This window comes from Balaenoptera ricei, chromosome 6 (assembly GCF_028023285.1).
Source record: "Balaenoptera ricei isolate mBalRic1 chromosome 6, mBalRic1.hap2, whole genome shotgun sequence".
In the NCBI taxonomy this organism is placed as follows: domain Eukaryota; kingdom Metazoa; phylum Chordata; class Mammalia; order Artiodactyla; family Balaenopteridae; genus Balaenoptera; species Balaenoptera ricei.
The window spans coordinates 27,838,437-27,850,584 of NC_082644.1; the positions used below are offsets into that span (position 1 = coordinate 27,838,437).

Below are 12,148 nucleotides of genomic sequence, written 5' to 3' on the forward strand. Positions count from 1 at the left end.
CCATGTCACACACCTCCTGACATGTACTTGGTCGTAACAGCTTTTGTAAACAGGACATGGATGTTAATAATAGCCCCTAATAAAAAAGATAATAAATGTTGTCTAAAGTGTCAGACCTTATTATGAGAACCTCAAATTAGATGTCAGGACAATGGGGAAAATTTTTTTTAAAGCTAGTTTTTTTGTGTTAGGGACTGTTTACATGACACTGTGTTTTCTAGACATGGATAATTAGCAAAATATCAGTTCCAGAATGCATTTCAAACCTGTTTCCCAATTTTTATATTGCATAATAATTTAAATTCAGAAAATTTAATATGACATCTAAATCTAAATTCAAAACTCATGTTTCTGTTAAACTAGAAGAACAAAATATATCAATCATACATTCACAGGTATCCCTAATTCTTCGGTGTCTCACAGGCACTGGAGAAAACAAAGCACAGTAATTTCCACTCTGCGCCTATTGTCTTGAATACCTGAGAAACTCCTCCCCATTCACTTCCTCTGGGTTCTCGCTCACCCTCCTTGCTGACTTTTTAGAACTCTCCCTCCCTGCACAGAAATCACTTTCACCTCCACCCCTCCCATATTGCATTTCAAATTGTTCTTTGAAATGTCTGCTTCTCCTATGAGTCTGTAAGCACCATGAGTGTAGGGCTATGCCATAGCCATCTTTGTTATCCCAACATTCCACATTGTACTTCCTCATGCTGGGAATCCACAATTAAGGTTTTCTAGCTTTATTTTCCAACAAAGGAAAGTTTGTTATTTTCCAACAAAGGAAAGTTTGCCCTTTGTTTATGTCCAACGAAGGGCAAGTCATGCATTGAAGCCAGTAACGACACTAGTTCCAAGCACTGATGTAATGGCATGATGTTTAGTTGTCCACCTATTACATTAAGCAATTTCACTTAGCGGGACACCCCAATACCAGAGAGTCAGGGGTTATGAACTAAGAAACAAAACAATTAATATAGGCTTCATCCATTTACATTTAACCTGTGTTTTTATTTTGTGTTTGTGTGTGTGTATGTGAGTGTGTTTGTATAATTCTGGGGCATTATATAACGCAGAATTTGAAACTATGATTTTCATAAATCTTATTTATGACCCCATTCTTACAGGTTAATATAGATTTCAAAGACTTCTCTGTCTTTACCGGTTTTCTTCTTTTTATTCCCACAAAAAGGAGCTGGTGGCTGGTCTCCCCTGGTGTCAAATAAATACCAGTGGCTGCAGATTGACCTTGGAGAAAGAATGGAGGTCACAGCTGTGGCCACCCAGGGAGGATACGGGAGCTCCGACTGGGTGACCAGCTACCTCCTGATGTTCAGCGATGGCGGGAGGAACTGGAAGCAATATCGACGAGAGGAAAGCATCTGGGTATGTGCTTTATTGAAAAGCAGTCTGTCGGAGTATGAATTATGCCAGTTACTGCATGTTGCTGCCCATCTGTCAGATCAAGTATAGAACCAGAGCCTCCTAAGTTACTTGAAAATGTTTCCACTGAATGTAAGCCACATGTGACGTTCCAGAATACACCGTCCATGGCTAATTTATGAAATAAGTAAAACAATTTTATAATGTAGGGAAATATTGGAAATGTCTTCCCATTATTCCTTTAAATAGTGTGAAGTCTAAGGAATAAATAGTCACATACGACTGATTTTATTTTTGTTTGATAACAAACACAATAGTTTATATTGCCTCAGCATTTTTAAATAAAGCGAATTCATTTTCTCTGTGCCCTCTGATAAACTGAAATTTCTGAAAGACCCTGAACATGTAAAAATAGATGTAATGGAGAGTCTCTCTGTGGAGGACTTGTTGAGGGATATGTTGAGTTCCTGCTCCAACAGGAACTTGGGCACCATGTGGCCCCTTGTAATTTATGGACAATAGATCCCTAGGATTCTTTGGAATCATAACTATTTTACATCAGTGACATAGTTTCTACTTCTGATTACATATCCATGCTTCTTTTAGAAGAATTAAATTTTGTTTGCTTAACTTTTTGAATATTAAAATTTATGCAATTTATTCTATATTTAGCATTTCATATCTTTAAATCACAGTCTGCTGTGAATGAGAAGCTCTAAAAGTAGAGTGTTGTAAAGGTCTGCAGCAGGTTTGCAATTGGCTGATGGGGTGTGGCCTGAAGAAGATTCATCAGGTGGAGAAGAAATTACTTTTTTCTTCTTCTTAAAAATATAATTTAGATGGTTGCCAAGAGCCAGGGGAAGGGAGTAATGGACTGTAAGTGTTTTAATGGAGACAAAGTTTCAGTTTGAGAAGATGAAAAAGTTCTTGAGATGGAAGGTGGTGATGTTTGCACAACAATGTGAATGTTAATGTCCAGAACTGTACACTTAAAAGTGGCTAAAATGCTAAACTTTTTGTTATGTATATCTTACCACAATAAAAAATACACAGTAGTCTTCGCGTCGCAGCAGCCGCAGCATCAGCCGCTCAGTCTCGGGCTCGCCTGCCCAGCACCTTCTCCCGGGCCGCGGCGGGAAGAGAAGGAGCCCGGGAGCCTCCGCTCGGACGCTCCAGACAGTCTGCTCGACTCGCCCGCGTCGGCGAGGCTCGCGGGTGGGTTGGGCGCGCCAGGGGCCGCGGCGGCGGCGGCGGCGGCGGCGGCGGCGGCGGCGGCGGCGGCGGCGGCGGCGGCGGCGGCGGCGGCGGCGGCGGCGGCGGCGGCGGCGGCGGCGGCGGCGGCGGCGGCGGCGGCGGCGGCGGCGGCCGGCATGTATCAGAGCCCGCGGCGGCTCTGCTCCGCCCTGCTGCAGAGGGACGCGCCCGGCCTGCGCCGCCCGCCCGGCCCGCCGCCGCGCCGCCGCTCGCCCGCGCCCGCCGCCGCCCCGCGCCTTGCTTCCCCCCGGCTCCTGGCGGCGGCCTCGGCGGCCCGCGGCGTCGCGAGGTTGTGCTCCCGAACGGCACGAGCAGGCTCTACAGCGCTCTCACCAAGACCCTCGACGGCAGCCCCGCCGCCCGGCACCCGGAGTATCTGGTGGCGCCCGACCCGGAACAGCTGGAGCCCATTGACCCTAAAGAGCTCCTTGAGGAGTGCAGGGCCGTCCTGCACACCCGGCCTCCCCGCTTCCAGAGGGGTTTCGTGGATCTGAGGGCCGACGGCCCCAGTAGTAGCCACGCGCCTATCCGGGTCATGCAGTGGAACATCCTCGCCCAAGCTCTTGGAGAAGGCAAAGACAACTTTGTACAGTGCCCTCTTGAAGCACTCAAGTGGGAAGAGAGGAAATGTCTCATCCTGGAAGAAATCCTAGCCTACCAGCCCGACATACTATGCCTGCAAGAGGTGGACCACTACTTTGACACCTTCCGCCCCCTCCTCGGTAGACTGGGCTATCAGGGCACGTTTTTCCCCAAGCCCTGGTCACCTTATCTGGACATGGAACACAACAACGGACCAGATGGCTGTGCCTTGTTTTTTCTCCAAAACCGATTCAAGCTCGTCAACAGTGCCAACATCAGGCTGACGGCCATGACGTTGAAAACCAACCAGGTGGCCATTGCCCAGACCCTAGAGTGCAAGGAGTCCAGCCGGCAGTTCTGCATCGCCATCACCCACCTGAAGGCTCGCACGGGCTGGGAGCGATTTCGATCAGCTCAAGGCTGTGACCTTCTCCAGAACCTGCAGAACATCACCCAGGGAGCCAAGATTCCCCTTATCGTTTGTGGGGACTTCAACGCAGAGCCGACAGAGGAGGTCTACAGACACTTCGCGTCCTCCAGCCTCAACCTGAACAGCGCCTACAAGCTGCTGAGCGCGGACGGGCAGTCGGAACCTCCGTACACGACCTGGAAGATCCGGACCTCGGGCGAGAGCCGGCACACTCTGGATTATATCTGGTATTCCAAGCATGCGCTCAGCGTGAGGTCAGCCCTGGCTCTGCTCACCGAGGAACAGATTGGACCCAACCGACTACCGTCCTTCAATTACCCTTCAGACCACCTGTCCCTAGTGTGTGACTTTAGCTTTAACGAGGAACCTTGATGGACATTTATATAAATGCTTGTCTGTGTCTCTTTAGTCACAAGTCTTAACCAGGGACGTTTCAGGAAGCTGAAATAAGATAAGAGGTTGACTGAGGAAGGCTCCCCAGTTCCTCTCACTTCACTTTCCATGTTTCCAGCATGCCCTTGGGGAAGGAACCCCATTTGCTCACAAACCTTTTCCATTAAAACCTACAGCGAAAAAGGTGTTTGCACTCCAGTTTCGGTTTGTATTGTTTTCTTTCCCTTAGCATTAATAATTACATTTTGATCATTTAAGGGCATTATCCTTGGCTTTGTTTGGAAGCTTTTTTAGTTTGAGGATCCTGTATTAAAATAGAGTTGCTCGAGTCCCCTGTAATTAACAAGTATGCAGGAACAATTTCTCTAGACAACATTTCAAGTTATTTATTTGTGGTTTTTTAAAAATATCAACAAGTTATGCATGGCAATATTTATTTTTTTTTATATCTTTGTGTAAAATTAAGTAAATAAATTATAGCATTATGAACATTTAAAAACCATGCAAAACATAAGTTATAGAGTAATTTATAGTCATCTTCTTAAAGCGTTAAAGATGTTCTTACTTGGGGTCTAATAAAATAGTAGTGTACAAAGGAACTGTTTAGGCTGGAGGGGTTTTTGTTTGCTATTTAAGTGGAAATATCAGTTCCCCTTGATACATTCTTCACAAATCCTTGCTGTGCCTCCGTGTCCCCCATTATTATGTTTCTTGAAGAAATTCCATTTCTGGTTTTCCATCGGAATGCTATCGGTGTACATTTGCGGTCACTCAAAAGTGTCATTATATGTATTGAATATGCTTTGCACAATAGGTTGTTTAGGAGCTGATATGTGGCAGTGGCTAAGTCAGTGGGACCTTCTTTTCAGAGATGGGAAACTATTTCTAGCCTGTTAATGAGGCTGTCCTTGAGATTTACTAAAATAGCCAGGTGACTGGTTTAAAACAACTAGAAAGCAGAATATAGAGTTAGAAAGATAACCTGGAATTCTCTTCCCTCAGAAATAAAAGTGGTAAAGATAACAGGTGAAACCCCTTCCTAACAAAAAATCCCCAAAAATAGCCCATTGGTAATAAATGGATAGATATTTTACCCCTGAGTTGTAAATATTTAAGATCAATAAATAAATGGTCTTTTAAAGCTAAAAAAAAAAAAAAAAATACACAGTGTATCTTCCATTTAATTTAGGCTAAGAATGTTGTATAACTTAAGAAATTTTTTTTCTTAATTGTCAGAGTAAGAAGAAAATTGTCAGCTAAAAAGCCGTTATGTCTTAGCACATAGCTTATCTATAAAAGTAACAGGCAACAAAATGATAATATTCGTTGTGTAACAAACTGCCCTCATTTGAATTTCCTTAGAACTCTGTAACTTATTATAACTTAATAGATTGTGGTCTACTTAATTTCTTTTTTCTTTTTTTTTTTTTTTTACTTTTTTTTTTTTTTTTTTTTTTTTACTTAATTTCTTATCCCTGGAGCTTTTATTAGCTAGTCAATAAATGTTGATGCAAATTGAATCAAGAAAAACTAGTTAGTTGTCTAATACTAGATAAAAGAACAAAGTGGGAAGGGCTATGTGAGTGTTTTTAGGGCTGGCTGACCTAAGGTTTCCAAACAAGTAATTGCCATGTGTATGATCCGAAGCAGATATTAATGTTGTGCTTATTGTAAGAACACCAAGTCCAAAGCAGGGTTAAGGTCAATATTGCTTAAGTGAGTTAAAGCTTAATGAAACATCTACTTACATAGAGAACTTTTGTTCAAAATTAAATATTATTTTTCAAAATTAGTTAACTAATAGTTAATGCCTACTTATTCTTCATTGTATTAATTAAGGTTCATATTTTCGCCCCGCTCCAATCCCATTTGATTGAGCAACTCTAACAATTCTTGTTTTTAGTTAAGCAGGTTGGAGAGGAATCATATGTAAGCATCACCCTCTGCTGATTTCTTTAAAGGTCAGGCACCCTTGGGGAAGTAGGGTCAAGAATATAGTGGCATTATTAATCCTAGATCATGCAGGTGAGGACAGAAGTGGACCCCTCAATCCTATCCATCCTATCACACAATAAACATGGGTAAAGTGGCCTGCCTTACACTCCTGCTGAGCTTGCATCCCTCCCTGTGTCCCCAGCACTTCATGGTGCCTGGGGCCGAGCACGTTGGTAAATGTTTGCTGAATTAAAACGAATGAGTGGAAGATCCTCACATCTTCTGCGTGCACCACCGTGGGTTAAGTGAATTCATCTCCTAATCTGGGCCCGACTGTACACAACTGGCATTGACAGCAGTAAATCACACTAGTTGATGATTCTGACATTATACTCACAGTTTCTTTAAAAAGATTGGGCTGGTTTGGCTGCTTTCCAGACCTCTCACAAAATGTCAGCTGCTCTTAAAAATCAACCATACACCTTACCAGAGGTTCTACCCCTTCACGTGGTTGTTTTAGATATGAATTGCTGATGTTAACTTGAGAATGAATTTAAGATTTTAAAAAATGTCCTTGAGATATATACTCTTCATTAGTGAAAGTAATATGTTTATTCATGGTGCCATTTACTTAATTTCCGATCACTGCTTTAACAAATTTTCATGGATTTAGTGACTTAATACAAGACAGAGTTATTATGTCATAGTTCTGTAGGTCTAAAGTACAGTAGACCTGGCTGGGTTCTCTGCTTAAGGCATTTTTCCTGGAGGCTCTGGGGAAGACTTGTCCTTCAAGGTGTCTGGAGATTCCCAGAACCTTCCCCAGGTTCCATGATTTGCTGGGAGGATTCACAGGACCAGTGTGTAGTCATACAGCTATGATTTAGCAGAGTGAAAGGACACAGAGCAAAATGAGCAAAGGAAGAGGGTGCTTGGGGTGAAGCGCAGAGGAAATCAGGCGCAGGTTTCTAGAGTCCTCTCCCAGGGAAGTCATACGGGACTAGCTTAATCGCCCAGCAGTGAGTTATAGAAACCCACATGGAATATTACCAACCAGCTGAGCTCATGTACTGGGGGCTGGTCATGTAGGCACCCTCTGCCTTGCGTGTAACAAAATCCCAGGCTCCCAGAAGGAAGGCAGGTACTGAGTATGAACCACAGTGTTTGAGCAAACATTAGGCACAGTAAGCCACCTTTCTCATTAGAGTCTTGGGAATGGGCCAGCCTTGCAAGCAGGCCTTTCAGAGGGCAGCAGTCAGGACTGCCCTCCTGATGCTTCTGCATACACACTCACGCACTTCCTTGTGGGTGTAGGACTGAGACACTGATCTCCTGTAGGTTGCCAGCTGGGGGCTGGTCTTTGCTCCTAGAGGTTTCCCACATCCCTTATGCTTTCTGTGTGGCCTGTTCTTGCAGCAGCGGGTCAAGTCCCTTTTGTCTTTAAATCGCTCTTTGTTCTTGTTCTCCTGCTGCTGCACCTCTCTGATTTCCTCTTCTTCTAGCTGGAGAAAGTCCTCTACTTTAAGGGCTCATGTGGTTAGACTGGATCGACTTGGGTAATCCAGGACAGTCTTCCTAACCATAATCCCATCTGCAGAGTCCCTTTTGCCATGCAAAGTAACATATTCACAGTTCCTTTCTTTAGGGCCTGGACATCTTTGAGGCCTTTCTGCCCACCCCACTGTATTTATACATCTCTGATTTTTTTTTTGTTTCTGCATTTGGTATCCTTTCCTAGCAAACACATTTCTCATTGGATCTGAAGATGTTTTCCAGAGTCATATGAAGTCATGTTGCAGGGGTATCTGAGCACCTGCTCGCAGTTGGTGTGTCACAGGTGTCCCCCCTGAGAGGCTGCTGCCCCGCCATCACTAGTGTAGCTCTCACCCACAGCAGTGTCCCCAGCTTGTAGCCTCGCTGATGTAACCTTGACCCCCAGCAAGAAAGACTGTGTATTGGCTTTCTTCTCAGGAAGCCTCCTTCTACTTTTATAAGAAAGTCCAAATCAAGCACTCCTTCTCTGGCCTTAAAAGTTTTGTGGATGTTCTCCCTGTCATAATTTTTTTAAGTGACTTTTCTTGTTCTTCTGGGTCTATCTGCTGTCTGTGCTAACTCTGTCCGCTAATACATGTTAACTCTTTCCAAATTCTGAAAACTCTGAAAAAAAGGTCTATCCTAACTCCTTACTGAAAATGGACATGAGATGATAATAAGACAGAAGATCTTTACTTATGTTACTTTGGGCAAGTTGTCCATATGCTTTGCCACATGTCTGCCATGGAATATTAATTAATATGTGAAATGCAATATATACCTCTCTAAATTCTCAAAATTATGAAATTGAGACATGGCTGGCCACAAAGTCTTTGACTAAGGGATTTGAGGACTGCAGGTCCAGTTACTGAAGGTTAGTTATCCAAATTGACTTTCTTAAAAAAAGAAATTATGTTCTTCACTGGTGATATGTTCCACTTTAATATTTTTTCTTAATGAGTGACTGCTTCCATGGCTGAACTGGATTTCTATGTGAAAATAACCCAAAAAATTAAACAAATACTCAGATCTGTGAAATACATTCCAAAAGGGTTTTATTTAAATGGAAATATAGGCATGTGTCTTACATGACAGAAAAGGCATCACCATCTCTCCCCAAGGGATGCACTACATCTCAGGACATACAAACTCTTTTGATGTGCAGAGTAAATGTCCTCACTTGAAATGTAGTGGAAGAAGTATCACTGTTTGAACAAGTTTAGAAGGGGTGCATTTCCTATACGATGTGAACAATCATGGTTTATATCGGTCATTTAGTAAACCAGGTGGCTTGACCAAGCTTGGTGCTAAACGTCCATAGGACTTAGAAGATGAGCTTGCAACTTCAGCCCAACTAAATCAGGAAGTGGCCAGAGTCTTAGGACGCTGAGGATCATAGAACAGCATTGCAGTGAGCAGTGCAGCAGATCAGTGGTCACTGACAGAGCTCACTAATGTTTATTTTCTACTGTTTCCCTGAGAATATGTCAGCCAACACTTACATCAATCTACTGTGACTCTGAGATTCATTACAAGAATTTTGTGGGGCAGCCCTTGCGAACCAGGATTCTTACCTGCAAGCTAATGTGAGCTCTGAGCTCCCTGGGGGCCTCTGGACCAGGCTGGGGAGAGGTGTGGGCGCCAACCACTGTCCTGCTCTGAGTCTGGGTCTGTGAGCATCCTTGGTGGGCAGGAGAGGTCTGTGAGTGGGCAGCCTAGAGCGCTGGCAGTATTCTAGAGGGGTGTTGGGGCAGCTCCATCACCACCCTCCTGGGCACCTATTTGGTCTTCTTGGGACCCTATAGCAAGCCTTGTCCTTCCCAGACCACCTGCCTGCCCTGACTCTGTCTCTTCTCCCTCCCCGTTCCAGTTGTTTGGGAACAATGGGCTGACTCAGTGAGAGCCAGGCCAATACCCACCTCTCCTCTCGGGAGACCGTGCCTAATGGTGTCCACTGCAATGGTGTCCTCTGTTGAGGCTTATCTGGCCCAGGGACCACTGGGTCCCTATTGGCCATGGGGACCTTTCCTCCTGCAATTCCTGGGTGTTTTTTCTTCTATTTTATCAATACTTTGTCTTCATTCTCAGCTCCTTACTATTTCTCCCTCTTCTCCTCTATCCTTCTATTCTTTCCTTATCTATTTTTTCACCTTTCATTAAATACTTTTCTCCTTATTTCTCTCTTCTCTCTCCATTTTCCCCTATATCCCTCTTCTATCTGTATTGCTACAAATTCTAGAAAATCAACTTGAATCAGTCTAGGTAATTTGGGAATCCGACCACACGGAGAAGGGGAGGATTTAGCTGGGTCTCTGGAATGGCTGTAACTAAGAGGCAGCCCTGTCCTGTGCCTTGTGTGGATTAGCTTCTGGCATTCATTTTCCTATATTGGTTCAAAAATCTGAGGAAATGCTCGGACTTACTTGGCTCTGGCTGAGGGGAGTCTCAGATCTCACCACCTGTGAAGAGCTGATCTGATCAGGACGGCTCCCAGGCCACCCTACACTTAGCACCGAAGCCCCTGGATTGGGGGGTGGGGCCATGTAAAGACTTGATGTCCACCCTAATGGGGGCACTTAGAAGGGAGGGATGCTGGGAGGGCCATATTATCAAATTTCCTGTTCTTTGTCTCTCTCTTTCACTCTCTCTCCATGACCTTTTGCTTTCTTTTCTATTTCTCTGCTTTCCTCTTCTTATACATCTTATCTTTCTACTCCTCGCCTTCCTTTTTTCTCTATGAATTAAAGGACCTAGATTGCTATGAGTCCTGCTACTCAACATGTAACCTACGGACCAGCAGCATCACCTGGGATCTTGATACAAATATGGAATCTCAGCCCCCACCCCAACCTATTGAATAGAATCTGCATTTTAACAAGATGAGCAGGGGATTCCAGTACAAGCTAGATTGTGAGAAGCACTGACTGGGATGAACCAAGTCCCATCTGTGGGGGAAATTGTTTTGCCCCTTAACTATCCTCCAGCTGCCTGGATCAGAGGAGACTGTGCCGCCTGCTCTAGGATGCAGCTTATCCCACGCACGTGTTAGCCTGAACAGGTGATGCTCTCTGTAACAGGGCCTCAGGAAGCTTGCTCCAGTGCCCTCTGACTGCAAGACACCCTCTTTCTCCCTGATAGTCACCAACCTAGGGGGGCGGAGCCCAGGTATTTTCTCATTGTTATCAGTGAATAACAATCAAGTGGTTAAAGTTAGTCCTATCTTTGAGAACTATAATATTTCCTGAATCGCTATACTCTGCATTCATTAGGAGTTTATTCTTCATATTAAAAACTCATCAGAACTCTAATTCAGAAGTTATATCCTTTATGAATTTAAGATGGAAATTGTTATTCAAAATGCATTGAATTCAACTTAGAATTTAAGTGCATTTTTCTTCCTATGCAGGCCCTTTGTGTGAAAAAGGCATTCTTCTAGGAAAGGACTGGCAAAATATATTTGAGAAAAATAAGAAAAGAAATTACTTGAAATAAACATAAGTTCTAGTATAAATAATTCTATTTAATAGGTAGCAGTAGGTCCTTAAATGAATATAAAATAGACATAGCAAATCGTTTGAACCTTTGTTCTTCTTTAGATCATTTCCAACCTAGAACACCAAGTAGACTAATTAATAAGGCTAATTAATATTGTATTGAAAGATTCACAACAGTCTCACAGTGCTCTAAGGGAGCAACAAAGGTGACCCCGAATTTGCAGGGCAGAAAAAAGACACGGAAATACATGGGGGTTGGGAAGGGGACTGTTTGTTATACCTGCACCACTTCATTTATTTAAGAGAAAGAGCTGATGCACATATGGCAAAATATTTACCTTGTTAAAATAAATCTAGATTATCAGTACATGCATATCTGTTTTGGGGGGATGTTTGAAATATTGCATAATCAAATTAATAAAGAATATTGGATTCAGGTTTAAAAGAATTACGTTTACTTGGTATAAATAGAAAGATCATATGACTGTGTAGTTTCAGAATAAAGAGGGATAAGAACAGTGTCAAATCATAATAAGAAAAACTGGACTCAGATAAGGAGGGTTTGTATGTAAGGAAGCAGACACTCTGCTAAGTGTGAAGCTCTATTGGTAGAAGGAGCAGAAATTCTCTTGACAGAGATTCCTGCTAATTCAGTCATTTAAATATATGTTGGTTTATTTCAGGTCTAGGTTAATACATTTATTGCTAATGAGTTGATGACTCAACAGAGCCAAGCCCCACATCAGGTAGGAGGTTGCAAAGAAGGGTCCATCCTACCACATCAGGTAAGAGGTTGCAAAGAAGGGTCTGCAGAGTGTGCCTTGGCTGTCTGAGGCTTGTGCCAGCTCCAGGCTTGCCGATTTCAAGTTTGGCTCTGAGACTGGGTGGTTTTGGGCAGAATAGGAGCAGCATTTCAATGATTCTGTATCGATCTCTTCCATGTACTTGGCCTTGTCAGGGACACGGCCCTCTCCTTCCTAACCATTCACCTCATTACGTCAAGCGCATTGATCCCCGAGGCAGTGACTTTGTACCATGGACAGTCTTGTTGATTGCACTTACCATTGTGGACCACAGTTGAATTTTCTGTACGTCTCCCCCTTCTGGGCTCTGAGAGCCATTAGGTCAGGGATTAATCTCCTCA

General features: G+C 43.6%; 1 protein-coding gene and 1 pseudogene across 1 annotated transcript in view; both read left to right on the forward strand.

Moving 5' to 3' along the window:
• The window catches only part of LOC132366911 (low-density lipoprotein receptor-related protein 12-like), a 119,571-nt gene that overhangs the window by 49,847 nt on the left and 57,576 nt on the right, over positions 1-12,148 (forward strand). The window contains 1 exon segment of the mRNA XM_059924366.1: positions 1,193-1,386. Coding sequence (XP_059780349.1) covers positions 1,340-1,386 — 47 coding nt within the window. The 5' untranslated portion in view covers positions 1,193-1,339.
• LOC132367704 (nocturnin-like) lies at positions 2,754-4,487 on the forward strand (annotated as a pseudogene).